Genomic DNA, 15,072 nt, shown 5'->3' on the forward strand with positions numbered 1-15,072 from the left:
ATCAGAAGTGTATTTTTCTTCCTCTGAATTCTTAAAACATTCCTTTGAATCCTTTTCTTGTACTACTTTAGACCTTAGTATTTCTTGTCTTCTCAATTAGTTCCTAAGGTCCTAGAAGACAAGTGTTAGGGTTTGGGGTAAGGCTCTAATGTCAGGCCATATCGGCATATGTGTAAATCTTGCCCAGACCATTTCCATTCTCTCCCAAGGAGCCATGTGTACACGGGAGGGACATTGGCAAATAGGAAACAAGGTAGTGCTTTGCTGTTAGTTGGGCCTGTGCACATAACTCCTAGTGCAGAGCATTGTGGTGTACTGGACTTGAGCTTGGTGCTGGCTCAAATGGGGCCTCTTCCTTTAAATCCAAAATATTATCTCTACCTGGCAGCCTTTTCCAGAATGCTCGTGTGAGAAGAGGCAAGAGAATGTAAAATTATTTTTCCTTACTGATCTGGTCCTGAATGCAAGAGAGAAAGGAAAAGGAGCCACACTCATGTGCATGGCCTTTAATCCAAATAACTCCACCTATTAGTAAAAGTAGCCCAAGTAGTGTCTTAGAATATGACTTAGTTTATCCCTTCCTTTGGGGGAGGTCCTAAGGGAAGATGCTGGGTGGAAGTGGGCAGGAGCTTTTCTTTGCCCTGTATTCATCTATTTTTAGTTCTTTCTGCTGATCCATTGTGTCTTTCAACTGGTGAGTTTATCTTCCTTGGGGAATGAGATCATCAGAATCTCAAAGAGGGCTGCTGCTACCTTTGTCTGAGCCCTTCCTCAGTCTATTTTTGCCCTATGATTCCACCAGGGAATATCAACAGTTCAGTTGTTGTCTGATACTGACCCAAGAAACCACTGAAATGGGTTAAGACGGGATACTAGTTAAAGGTACTCCAAGGCCATGCTATGCAGGCTTAGAATTCTCCCCCTATTTAATTTTCCTTCATGAATTCTAGCTGTGTTGTTCAACCTGGTTCACCAGAAAGAGCTATGTATTATATACTACATGACAGCATAGTCCTGATAACAGATGCCCGAGCATCAAAATGTGAAGCACCCCCACTTGCATTGGTGTATTTGTCAGTCATACTATCTAAAAGTTCCTGTGAATCAGTGGAACTGAAGCAGGTAAACTGAGGGTTCAACTGTATATAGTAAATGTTTTTATTTCTTTTTGTGATGAAGTCTAAATTACATTAAAATGAAGCTGTTTATTTGAAAACAGGTATTGATATTTTGGTGAATAATGCCAGTGCTATTAGCTTGACCAACACATTGGAAACACCTACAAAAAGAGTGGATTTGATGATGAATGTCAACACCAGAGGCACCTACCTTACGTAAGTTGTAGTTGTTGGGGGGAATATTGCATTGTTTTCTCAGAGATGTAACTTAATTGTAAACATATTTGGACCAGATTAGCAACACAGTTTAAAATCTAATCAATCCATGAGAATGCCTTTTTGACCAAAAGAGGGAAAAGAAAGGCAACAAAATAAGGTTTCAGTGGCTAAGAGATTTCAAATAGAGTCGAGAGGCTGTCCTGGAGGTTACTCTTACTTCAGCTAGATACGCCAAATGGCCACAGTATGACAAGCCCAAATCAACAGTAGTCCCCCAAACCCTAAAGAATGCACTGTTCCCTATCTGAGACTCTATAGAAGTTTCACTCACTAAGTTTATTCTTCAGAATCTTAAATTCTTCAGAGAACTCCTGTGCCAGCTAAGTCCTAAAACCCAGAGGCAATAGCCTGTTCAAGTACATCAATCGGATGTGATGTGTCCCCTTTCCCATAATGTTGACACCCCTTTTCAACATGAGCAAGTTAGGGTGGTCACTGCCTAGACATCCCCAAAGATTGGGGAAGTGATTAAACTAGAGGAAGGGGTAGCAACAGACAAGATAGAATTTAACAAAGGATTATGAATACTGAATCGTTATACAATTTTTTTTTTTTTTTTGTCTTAGTTGCTAGGATATTAGAATAGCTAGAAGGAAAGAACTGAAATGGTGGAACTGTAACCCATAGCGTTTTTTGAAATTTGCTCTATAGGTATATGTTAAATTGTACTTTGAAAGTTATCACCTTTCTGTATACGTTATATTTCACAATAACAAAATAACTGAGATTGTGGAGCTGTAACCCATAACATTCTTTGAAATTTGCTCTACAGCTCCTCATTAAATCACATTTTGAAAGTTGTCACTTTTATGTATATACGTTATAGTCCACAATAAAAAAATGAAAAAAAATCTAACCAAATCCATATAAAAGTCCAAACATGCTCCAAGTCAGTAGATAATTGGAAATAATTTTATTCACATCTCCTACAAATATTTTCATGAGTAAATACATACATGCATACCATGTCTTTCATTGTCTTCTGATTACTAGAGCCAGCAATAGTCTCTCCTTCCTTTGAAAACAACCTAGGTTTTAGTTATATAAATAACAGTAGCTCATTTTGAATCAAACTTTAATGTAACTAACAAAAAGGCTAATGCTATCTTGGACAATATCAGGGGAAATTTAGAATATGGAATGAAAGAGAATATAGTCCTGGTCTGTTCTGGATTGTTCAGACAGTGGACTTTTTCATTTATTTTTCCAGTTACTTATTTGTTTGTTTACCCGTGAGTTCTGTCAAGCCTCACTCACTATGACTTGCTAGCTTGGCATGTAACTTCTTGCAGATTCAGTTTCTTCATTTCAAAAGTGGGGATAATAAAGCAGTATATCACAAGGTTGGTGATGGTTAATATAGAATTTGTTAAGTTTTAGAAGCTGGGATTTTGCCCTTAGATGTGTTTTGTTTGGTCTGCAGAACTTGGCCCTGACTGTGTTAAAAAATTTTGTTTTAATTAGTTACCTACATTCTAAATTTCATTTGTTGCCCATATTATATTTATAATCAGGGAATTTCATTAAAAAATCCAGACTTCTGTCATTTCTTGAAACATTGGAAAATCTGTCTGCATAGAGTCAGCATTTCCACGTGACAACGGTCAGCTGCTATAGCCAAGATCTGCCTCCTTTCACGGGTCATGAGCTCTACTGTCTTCCACTATGTCCTCAGGCTAAAATGTTGCCATTTATCATTGTGCCTGCACGATTGTTTTCCTTATATTAATAACAAGACACAAGTAAAATTTTTTTCATACCCATGTCTCTAATTGAAGTAGGAAAATGAAACATGCCAGGAAGGTCATATGTTCAGGTAAAATGGGTGAAAGCTTTCTTCTTTGTAGATGTAAGGCATATTTCTACAAATTCATTATGCAAGGTATATTTCTATTGAATGCAAAGAGCTTACAAATGCCATTGCAAATCTAACCATAGTTTAGTGCATATAGAAAAGATTGTGATGAACAACTCAATGAGACAGATAAAGGACTCACATTTCAAAAGGGTTCGTATTTATTTTCTAATAAAATAAGCACAGCTGCTGTGTGATACAGTTACGTGTTACATGAAAAAATTATCTGGAAATTAAAATTTTTTATAGGTATCAAGTTTATTGAAAGAATTTAAATTGAATCTGTTTAAACAAATGTTTAAAAATATAAGCTTAACCAGGAATACTATTGCTTGGCATATTGAATTAAGTCTTAGAATTTATTAACACTGAAAACATTCCCCTAGCTTGTACACAGACAGTTCAGTGCTTTATTTGTATCAGATACAAACATAATCATCTGCTCTGTGACAAGGTTGAGTAGCCAAAGCATGTTGATGAATAGATTTTAAAAAAAAAAATTTGAGAGAAATCAACTCTTTTTGACACCCAAGAGAATATTCCTTACTCAGTTTCCAAGCAGAGATTGAGTCAAGGACTTGGCCTTTGTAGCTGACATTGTAAACATAACGTTTAAGTGGCTTTTTAACCGTAAGTTGATAACACAAATGTGTGATTGCCTTTGCTCAATGCTTGTGAAATTGTGTCTTTGGAAAAGCAAGAACATTCTGGCTTGCTTTCCTTTACTGTTGTCATTTTCCAGAATGAAAGGGATGGCCTAACCGTATTCCTACAATTATAAATTTGAAGGTTCAGAACATTAAAAACAAAATAAATAACCCTGATTTCAACTACAGGAAAATGAATTAATCTTGTTCAATTACTTTTCAATAGTATTTCAATGAGTCCTATTAGTGTGGTTGAAGAGCTGTAAACAAAAATTATAAATTGTAGGGCACTGAAGTACCAAGCATTAAATATGAGGACACTGGAATAACAGATATACAGATATCCCAGGAATTGATACCCCAATAAACCCTTGTGCAAAGATGCTCTTCATTTTGGAAAGCTCCTTCATTTAGACATAGCTATTTTATGTGTGTGTGTATATATATATATATATATATATATTTAGTGTTTTTTATATATATATATATATATATAAAACACTAAATAATGTTTCCAGATAAAGGCAAATTGCAGTGTCAAATGAAAGATCTGACTGACCTTTTGTGCCAGAGAAAAGGTATCAGGTTTTTGGCCCGCTATGAAAAGTAGAAAGAAACATGTATAATGAAATATTTAGTTTGTACTTTTCAATTTTTAATTAAATATGTAATCTTCAGTATTATGTGTATTTGTATCATGTTAAACAGTTATGAGTTCAATAATAAAGTTTGATTATATTTCTGAACAGTTGATTTTTCTTCTACTCAACTCATTTTATTCATTTACCCAAATACCCTATAGGCCTTTGAGTTTGCAACCCCTGATAAAGTCAGATAATTCATGTAAAAGTACTAAGTGCAATGCCTGGCACATAGTAAATGTTCAATAAACGTCACTATTTTTTTTTAGTTGAAAGTATTAGTATCTGAGTGTTTTCAATAGCATATCTAATATAGGGCATGTTGCTGTGAAAAGTGCACCTGGCTTAGGATTTGTAATGCTGAGGACCAGGTGGGCAAAATGCAGGTGGAAAGGTTGTGTCTGATAGATCATGTTTATGATGTGAATTAAATGAGCTGTCTCATTTCAGTGTGAAATAATGGTCTTATTGCTTGGAATAGATTGTTCTTTTTTTTCCCTGTTGATGTTCTGAGGTGTGGTTTCACTGATTTAATGAAGATCAATTATTATATTGTTCCCCCCCCCCCCTTACCTCATCCCAATATAAGTGAAGCATCTTTGGAAATGAAAAATAATGTATACAAAAACCCTTTTACTGATACTGTTTTTTGGTCTGTAAGCTTGAAAAGAAGTTTCAGGTGGTAACAAGAATGGTGTACATTTGGTAATAATAAAACTGAATTGAAAGAAGAATGAACTAGTCCAAAGTCCTATTAGTCATTGAAAGTGAATGAAAGCTAAAATAAAGCTGTGTTATAAAATATGTTATTTTATAGCTTAGCCATTAAAAATATTGGTCCTCAGTGGTTTGTGAAATAAATTGTCTACCTCTGGGTGGCAATTAAATTTGGGAATGTCTTGGGAGTTAGATTATTAAATTACAGCTCCTACTAAGATGAAAGAAATCAGCACATGTAATATTAATAAAAGCAGTTGTTTATTTCATGTTTACTATATGCACTGTCATAAGTACATCATATGTGTCATCTCATTTCAATTCTCTGAACATTGCTAGATGATAGGAAGTATTGCCAACATTTATAGGTGAGAAACTGATAATTCAAATACTGTATTATCTGCCCAGGCCACACAGTTAAAGAGGGCAGAAGCAGGATTTGAACCCAGTTCTGTCTGATACCTGTGTTCTAGGTTGCCTGTTGACTGACAAGTACACTGTTACTGAAAATTGTATGTGTGTTGGGGTGGGGTGGGGTTTGGGAAGGTTGTGGTTGAGGATGTATCAACTTGACTTGTGTTTTCTTTTCTTTTAGATCTAAAGCATGTATCCCTTACTTGAAAAAGAGTAAAATTGCTCATATCCTCAATCTTAGCCCACCTCTGAACCTGAATCCATTGTGGTTCAAACAACACTGTGGTAGGTGGTAGGGTGAGGGGATGGTTTGTTTGGTTAATTTGTTCTGAATTAAATCAGTCTATCTATGATGTAATCACAATCATTGCATAGCATTCAACATTGAATTTTCTATGCAGAATATTGGAAAATAAATTCTTAATCTTTCATTGGTAATTCTAAAAATTGAAGTATGATTTATATTCAATAAAATACACAGATCTTTTGGGTCACTTTGATGTGTTTTGACAAATGTGTACACTTGCATAACCAAACCTGACATCAAGATATGGATTTCCATTGCCCCAGAAAGTTCCCTCATGTCCCTTTCTAGTCAATAAAATTGTTGTCTTTTATTGTATGTAATTTATTTTATGTAAATTCATCAATAAATTTGCTCAAGAACTATCTATGAAATACTTGGCCTTTCACAGCAATTTAATAATTTAAAGTTAGTGTGCTAAGTAAAAAGATTCATTTATAGGTGCCTTCTTATTTCAACATAGTTCACTAAGATTTTGAAAGGCACTTGGAATAGGAACCCACAGAGTAGAACTCTGTTGTAATTGACTAGTTTAAACAAAACTGCAACTTTTTTTTTGTTATTGTTTGCTAGCCATAGTTTACCTTTAAATGATCACTTTTACTGTTTAAAAAGAAAAAATAGTTTAAGAATCTATGTAACTTACCCTCATAATATTAAGAAAAATGAAATTTTATTACTTTTTTATTCAATCAAATATTAGGATGAAAATATATAAAAATAGTTCATTTCTGCTCAGCTACTTTCATAAAGATATTCCTTTAGAAACAGTACATATTTTTAATTACATGTTGTATATTTTATATAATTGAAGAGAATTGTGATAAAATATACCAGGAAGGAAATATTGATAGAAATTGATTGTTTATAATCAAAAATTAATTTTTTAATGAGTATTATTCTTTGTGGTTTCTTTCAGCTTATACCATTGCTAAGTATGGTATGTCTATGTGTGTGCTTGGAATGGCAGAAGAATTTAAAGGTGAAATTGCAGTCAATGCCTTATGGCCTAAAACAGGTATGTACTTTAAAACAGTTCATTTATTGGATTCTTGTTTATTGTCCTTGACAGTCTTGAGCTGCATCTTGGGTGGTGTTGGGTGGGGGTAAGTAGCCTGTTAACAGTAACCTAAATCTGTCTGTTGGGAAACAAGTTAAATTTTTTCCTGTACAGTGTTGGGGATAGAATCACGTCCCCCACAAAAGGCCTGTTCAGGTCCCAACCCCTGCTCCTGTCAGTGTGAACCCATTGGTAAATAGGACCTGTGAAGATGTTGTTAGTTAAAGGGGGTGGGCCTTAATCCAATGTGGCTGAAGTCCTTATAAGCAAAGGAGAGAGAAAGCCATGGGGGTGGTGGAGGTGGTGGGTGGGGATGGGGGGCAGCTAGAAGCTGGAAGTCAAAGGAACCCAGGAGAGAAAAGAGAAGACACTGCAATGTGCATTGCCGTGTGACGGGAAAGCCAAGGAACCCCAAAGATTGCTGGCCAGCCAGAAAATAAGAACACTGGGAGGAAGTGAGCCTCCTAGTCTCTGAAACCATGAGGCAATAAATTTGCATTGTTTAACCAACCCATTGTATGGTATTTGTTTTAGCAGCTAGGAAACTAATACGTAACAGCAGCAGACCCTTTTGAATCATCTAGCTCTGACTTGAATTACATGACAGACTGACTCTTCAGCTAATCGCTGTACTAGGAATATCGAGCCATGGAGTCTCATTGAGGCCAACAGGTAGTCATGCTTCCCCATCCTTTTCTCCATCTTCATCTTTGGTACCTTATAAAATTTTGCAGATTATTATAATTTTGTTTTCCCTACACACCTCCCAACAAATGCTTCTTTACTTTCTTGTTTTGTTGCTTCCTGTCTTGGTTTGCCAGAACTGCTATAGCAAAGTACCACAGACTAGTTGGCTTAAACAACAGGAATTTATTGTCTCACAGTTTTGGAAGATAGAATTCCAAAATCAAGGTGTGGGCAGGCCATGCTTTCTCTGAAGTCTGTTGCTTTCTGGTGGTAGCTTGTCGGCAGTCAGTCTCTGCCTTTGTCACTATCCGTCTCTCTCCCTGTCTGTCTTCTCCTGTGTCCAAATTTACTCAGCTTATAAAGACTCCAGTCATATTGTATTACTGCCCACGCTGATTTAGTTTCGCCTTTGTTTAATAACATCTTCAGAGATCCCATTTATAATTGGGTTCACATCCATATGGCCTGGGGTTAGGACTTGAAAATTCTTTTTGAAAAATTCTTTTTGTGAGGGACATGATTCAATCCATAATACTTCCTTTATTTTTACTATAATAAAAAAAGCTAGATTATCTGTACTTTCAGATGTACTCTTCTGAATTTACATAGTGCCTAGAGCCCCTTTAGGTGATAGAAGAACCTACAAATGGCTGTGCTTTGTATGCAAATTTAGATTATGGTGTGACTTAAGCTGATGGCCTGTAGGCTAGAGAACAAGATGTGTAAAAATGAGGGAGACCCAGCAAAAATGAAAGTGAGGGAATGCTTTTTTTGTCAGTTCTTACTCTCCACTTATGTATAACAACAGCTTAAGAAAAAAATAAAGATAACTTTTTTATTCATTTTCCATATGTTTAGTAGATAATGCCAATGGAAATATAACTTCTTTCATCTTAAACTTAAATGGCAATCCCATCCTAGAAAAGTATGTTAATAATAAAGAGAATACATGGTTGGAACTACTTGTGCATTTCAGTCTTTAAAAATTTAATGACCCCTTTATTACACTAGCATCCAAACTTAAACCTGCAAATCAAGAGGGCTCCTTTTTAGGGAATCACCTTAGGAATCAATACTGTTCTTCCTGCTCTTGGGACAGTGCCCTGCACAGAATGGGCACTCAGATATTTGTTGAATGGATGATATTTTTGGATTCCTCTTGAAAGTATCTTCATAGTCTTCATAGTCTTCATTACATTCCTCAAAACACATTTGTAGTGATACGAAATTGGAATATTTTTCACTTAAAATTTGAGGGCAGGACACTGGTCCAACAAGGTGGTAGAATGAGGCACTGCAGGAGTCTCTCCCCCACAGAAGCTTTAAATAACCAGCAAGAACTGGCAGAAACATCTTTTTTAAAGCTCCAGAAAACAGTTAAAGGATTGCAGTAACAGGGTGAGCACCGAATCAAGGAAAAGGCCTTATAAAAGAGGTAGGATCTCAAGGTGCACTGGTTCAGCCCTCCCCCATACCCTGATATGCTTGGCTCAGAGTCAGCCTGCACTCCTAGTGTGGGTCCCTGGTCTGGGTTCCTGAGGGACCAGTGTAACCATAATGCACGTATTGGGCCCAGTTTCTCTGGTGGTGGCCTGGGTGACTAACTGTCCTAGAAATCACCCTGCATGTAGAAGGCGATTCACAGAGCTCTCCTACAGAATGCTGTGGAAGAGTAGTCAAATTGTGGAGTAGTCAAATTGTGCCTGCTTGGGAAAAGTGATTGTTGACTGAAGGACCATACAGTGCAGTGCCTAGGACTAAAAAAAATTGTCCTAGGGTAGAGAGAACATTTGTATCTGTGTAAACAGGAGAATTCCTAGGTCTAAGAGCATGGACCCTGGACTAGACACATGCTCAGGACAAGGCACATGCTCAGAAAGGGCCAGGGAAGCCCCTTCTCTTTGTCTTCGAGCTGTTATATAAAATCCACTGTATCGATAAATTCTGAAGTAGAGCACTCTCATGGGTCAATATACAAAGACTGGGAAAGGTATTTTCTTTTGGTTAGCTTCTGACATTTAGGGAATCTCTGTCATAGCACTAGCTGGATACCAGCTTAGGGAACAGATACCTCAGAGTCTAAATTCCAGCAGTAACACAATAAAATATCAAAATGTCCAGGTTTCAATAAAAGATTAAAAATGATACAAAGAAACAGGAAGTGATGGCCATGCAAAAAGACTAGCTTAAAATATTAGAAGCCATCAAAAAAGGAGAACCAGACCTGGGACATACCAAACAAAGACTTTTAAAACTGTCCTAAATATGCTCAGAGTGCTAAAGGAAAACATGGACAAAAAATTAAAGGATATAAGGAAAACAATAGATGAATACAAAGGGATATCAAGAAAAAGATGGAAATTATGAAAATGAACCAAACAGAACCAAAGACCACAATAACAGAAATTAAAAATTCCCTAGAGAGGTTCAAAAGCAGATTTGAGCAGGAAGAATCAGTGAACTGGAAGATAAGACAATTGAAATCATTCAGTGTGAGGATCAGAAAGAAAAAAGAATGAGTAGTAAACAGCCTCAGGAACTGTGGGACACCCACAAACATACAAATATATACATTATGTGAGTCTCAGAAGAAAGAGAGATGGGGTAAAGACAGTATTCAGAGAAATAATGGCTGGAAACTTACCAAATTTAATGAAAGACATGAATATACACATCCAAAATGCTCAATGAACTCCAATCATGGTAAACCCCCTTAGACCTACACCACAATGTATTATACTCAAACTGTTGAATGCCAATGATAGAGAATTGTTAAAAGCTCATGAAAGAAGCAGTGTGTCATGCACAGGGGAACCTCATTAAGATTAAATTCTGATTTCTCATTGGAAAGCATGGAGGCAAGAAGGCAGTGGATGACATTTGAAGTGCTGAAAGCAAAAAATCACCAACCCAGAATTCCATATCCAGCAAAATTGTCTTTCATTAATGAGGGCATGTTAAGACATTCCCAGATAAACAAAAGCTAAGGAAGTTATCCCCAGTAGACTGGCCCTATAGAGATGCTAAAGAGAGTTCTGCAGGTTGAAAGGAAAGGACACTAGACAATAGATTCAAACCATAAGAAGAAATAAACATCTCCAGTGAGAGTAATGATGTGGGTAAATATAAATGCTAGTATTACTGTTTTTTGTTTTGTAACTCCACTTTTGGCTTCCTATAGTATCTAAAAGGCAATTGCATAAAATGTAATGGTTAATCACTGGTTTTGCATTCATAATGTATAGACATGTAATTTGAAACAAGAATAACATAAAAGGGAAGGTATGGGGATTTATAGAAAGATAGTTTGCATATTCTGTTGAAGCTAAGCTGGTATCAAAGCAAATGAGATTGTTACAGGTTTAGGATGTAAATTTAAGTCCCATGGTAACCACAAAGAAAATATCAGAGAATCATAGAGACAGAAAGTAGAGTACAGGTTACCAGGGGTGGGGACAGGGAGAATGAGAAGTTAATGCATAATGGGTGTAGGGTTTCCATTTGGGGAAGGGATAGTTCTAATAAGGGATAGTGGTGAGGGTACCACAACTTGGGAATGTGATTAATCTTACTCAGTGGTAGTTGAGATGGAAAGGTTTATGTTGTATGGATGTTTCTATAATTAAAAAAAAAAAGAAAGCAACTTAAAAATAAAATGACAATTAAATGCAGTACATGACCAGGGTAGACATGATCTTATAATGGAGGAGAAAAGTTCAAAAGGACATCATTGGAACATATGAAAAAATTGGAAATAAGCTGTCAGCTTTTTATCCGTGTTAAATTTCTTTGTTAAATTTCAGTGTTAAATTTACCTGCACTTAAGGTAGTTGTATGTGAGTATCCTTGTTCTTAGGAAATGTACATGTTCAAGAAGCATATGTACAACCTGCTCTCAAATGTTGAAAAAAAATAGATAAAGGTGGGTGGACGGATGGATGGATGGATAATTGGATGGATGAATAGAAAGATATAGTAAATGTGGCAAAATGTTCAAATTGATAGATCTGGATATCTGGTGTGGGGGGGTGTTGTGTGCTGGTTTGGATCTGTTATGTACCCCATAAAAGACTATGTTCTTTTAATCCACTCTTGTGGGGGCAGACCTAGTATGGTTGGGACCTTTTGACTGGATTGTTTCCATGGAGATGTGAACCTGCCCATTCAAGGTGGGTCTTAATTAGTTTACTAGAGTCCTTAAGAGAGCTCAAGGAGAGAGAACTCAGAGCTGACACAGACTCAAACACTTGGAGATGCAGACAGAAAGACGTTTGGAGATGCTAAACTAAGAAATAAAGCCCAGAGTTTGTTCTAGAGTAGCTAAGTGGGAACCCACAGATGCTTAAAGAGAAAGCCACTGGAATCAGAAGCTGAAAGCAGTGCAACCCGGAAGCAAAGAACCAGCAGATGCCAGCCACGTGCCTTCCCAGCTGACTGAGGTGTTCAGGACACCACTGGCCTTTCATCACTGAAGGTATCTTCTTGTTGATGCCTTGGTTTGGACAACTTTTATGGCCTTAGAACTATAAATTTGTAATCTAATAAATCCCCTGGTATATTTCTGGTATATTGCATTTCAGCAGCATTAGCAAACCAAAACAGGGGAATATGTTGGAGTTTTCTTTATGGGGTTTGTATTATTTTTGCAACTGTCCTTTAAGTTTGAAATTATTTCAAAATAAAAAGTTTAAGGGAAAAAAAGAAAAAGACAGTGGGTAAGAAAGGAGATTCTCAATAGTACTGTATGTTGGCAAACATTTTTTGTGAAGCACCTGATAGTAAACACGTAAATATTTTTAGCTTTGCGGACCATACAGTCTCTGTAGTAACTACTGAACTCTGCCATTGTAACGCAGAGTAGCCATAGATGGTATGTAAAAGAATGGGTGTGGCTGCAAGCCAATACAACTTTATTTATTAACATACAAAAAAATTTGAGGGCAGAGGGGGTTTCTGGGAGGATGACTGTCTGAACTCTTATCCTTGTTGCCCTCCCTTTTTAACTGCCAGGAAATTTTCCTGAGTGAAGCAGCTGTTGGGGTGGCAGGCAGGTAGGACTCGGAAGGAATGACCAAGGCTTTAATTCTATAAGGGAAGAAACTGAGAAACCAGTGAAGGACCTTGTTCCGCTCTGGGCCAGAGGACAGGATGGGGCCAGTAGAGAGCACTGGAGAGAGAGTAAAAACTCAGAATTTACTGGTGATAGCTTGGACCTCGGAAATCTGAGTACCTCAGCAGGGTGGCTCAACAGGTGAGATGAGTATTTCCTGCTTTTGAGGTTTGGACATATGTGTAGTCTCCAATATGGATTTGATGATTGGTACATTTTCCCATGGGGCAGAGACTGCTGCCCTTCCTACTGCTGGCAAGGTTGCCGTCTTTTAAAGTACCTAAGAGTGAACAAAGCCATAAGAATACAAAAAAAAATTACAGTACAGCCAAGGGGACCCAATAACCAGACACAGAGAAATTAAACACACATAATAGCAGCTTTCAGTGAAAGAAAACTGTGGTAGAAAATGAAATAATTTGATTAAAAAAAAACACTACTACTTAAGAGATTGAGTTATCACCTGAAAAATACTTTCTGATACTGCAAATATATTATGTTTTGAATTTTAAAAATATATAATAGTTGTTTTGAAGGATTGGATGGTCACCATTAACACCTGAGTAAGGAGCTTAGAAGTTCAAGTGCAAGAAATATCTCAAAACACAGAGCAACAGAGTAACACTGTGAAGGAAAAGGAAAGTCTTTGAAGACACATTTAGGGGACTTCACTTGCAACTATCAGGACTTCCAGAAGAAAGAAAAAGAACTAATAGAAGAGAAACAATAATCAAACTATTAATAGAAAGCAATTCCCCTGAGCTGAAGAAAGTCTTGAGTGTGTAGGTCAAAAGGTTTAAGGCTGAATCAAGTGTGAAAAAGACATGTGGGAGAATCTCAGAATTTCAAGGATAAAAAAGCTTTTCAAGCTTTCAGGTAAAATATATGTTACTTAAAATAAAAAAAAAAAAAAAAAAGAAAAGAAAGAACCAGATTGCAGACTCTTTCTCTTCAACACCAGAAACTAGAAGGCAGTGGAATAACATCTGTAGATGACTGGTAGGAAAAGACCCAGACAAGATAACATTGACAAAATGAAAGAAAGACAAATGGACATGCAAAAGATACTACATCTGAGAAAAATCATCTAGAAAGGACTCAGTCAAACAGCAAATCGATCAAAACAGAGACTTTTCAAGATAAGGGGAAATGGAGCAGAGAGGAAATAATGGCAAGCATATAATCCTGCAATATATGTGGTTAAATGTAAATGGATGATAGAATGACTGAGAATATGCAATATAGGTAACAAATAGGAACTCTTGATACAGGAGAGATACTATAAGAGCAAACTTTAATATTAGTCTTTAACCAAACTACAAAACTCTTTTCAAAATCTAGAAGTTAGGGAAGGAGATTTGGAAGTAAAAGAATTCTAAAGGTCTTTATGAAAATGAGAGGATTGGGGAAGGAGAGACATTCTTAACAGTTTTATTGTGGGGCAAGCAATGAAGGAACTGTGCCCCTTGGGAAAAAATAGTAGGCATCTTGTTTTCATTCAATAATAGAGAAATACGGTTTGAGTATAAAGATCAGAAAAATGATAGTAATCGCTGGTTGGATGGAAAAGTATGTCAAACTGCCAAATTAAACAAGGGAAAAGAGAATAACATGACCATACAAAGTATAAAAATTTTAACTGCTTTAAAATTTAGAAACACTCTTTTAAATAACTGTTGGATCAAATAAGATATCAAACGGGGAATTACAAATTTTTTCTAACGCTGTAAAAAAGAGAAGGCTTCATACCAGAACTTAAGGGGCTTGGTGAAAACTGTATACAATGGACTATTTAGAGCCTTTTAAGTGTCTTTTTTTTGTGAAATTACATTTTTTTAAATCATATTTTTTACTGTAGAATATAACATATATACACAGAAGTGGTAACTTTTTATTTTTTAAGAAGAATATATGGAGAGATTCAGATATAGACAGCCATGATTCTAATGGCATTTTTTTAAAAATTCAGTTTTATTGAGATACATTCACATACCATACAATCATCCATGGTGTACAGTCAACTGTTTATAGTACCATCATATAGCTGTGCATTCATCACCCCAGTCTTTTTTTGAACATTTTCCTTACACCAGAAAGAATCAGAATAAGAATAAAAAATAAAAATAAAAAAGAAGACCCAACCCCCCCCCCCCCACCATCCCACCCTATTTTTCATTTAGGTTTTGTCCCCATTTTTCTACTCATCTATCCATACACTGGATAAAGGGAGTGCGATCCAC

The 15,072-nt window shown here is 36.3% G+C and overlaps 1 protein-coding gene across 1 annotated transcript in view; it reads left to right on the forward strand.

The window, feature by feature from the left end:
• The window catches only part of HSDL2 (hydroxysteroid dehydrogenase like 2), a 65,889-nt gene that overhangs the window by 15,484 nt on the left and 35,333 nt on the right, over positions 1 to 15,072 (forward strand). Inside the window, exons 4-6 of the mRNA XM_037798240.1 lie at positions 1,220 to 1,334; positions 5,853 to 5,956; positions 6,895 to 6,993. Of these exons, the coding sequence (XP_037654168.1) occupies positions 1,220 to 1,334; positions 5,853 to 5,956; positions 6,895 to 6,993 (318 nt within the window). The remainder of the gene's footprint in view (positions 1 to 1,219; positions 1,335 to 5,852; positions 5,957 to 6,894; positions 6,994 to 15,072) is intronic.

This window comes from Choloepus didactylus, chromosome 10 (genome assembly GCF_015220235.1).
Source record: "Choloepus didactylus isolate mChoDid1 chromosome 10, mChoDid1.pri, whole genome shotgun sequence".
In the NCBI taxonomy this organism is placed as follows: domain Eukaryota; kingdom Metazoa; phylum Chordata; class Mammalia; order Pilosa; family Megalonychidae; genus Choloepus; species Choloepus didactylus.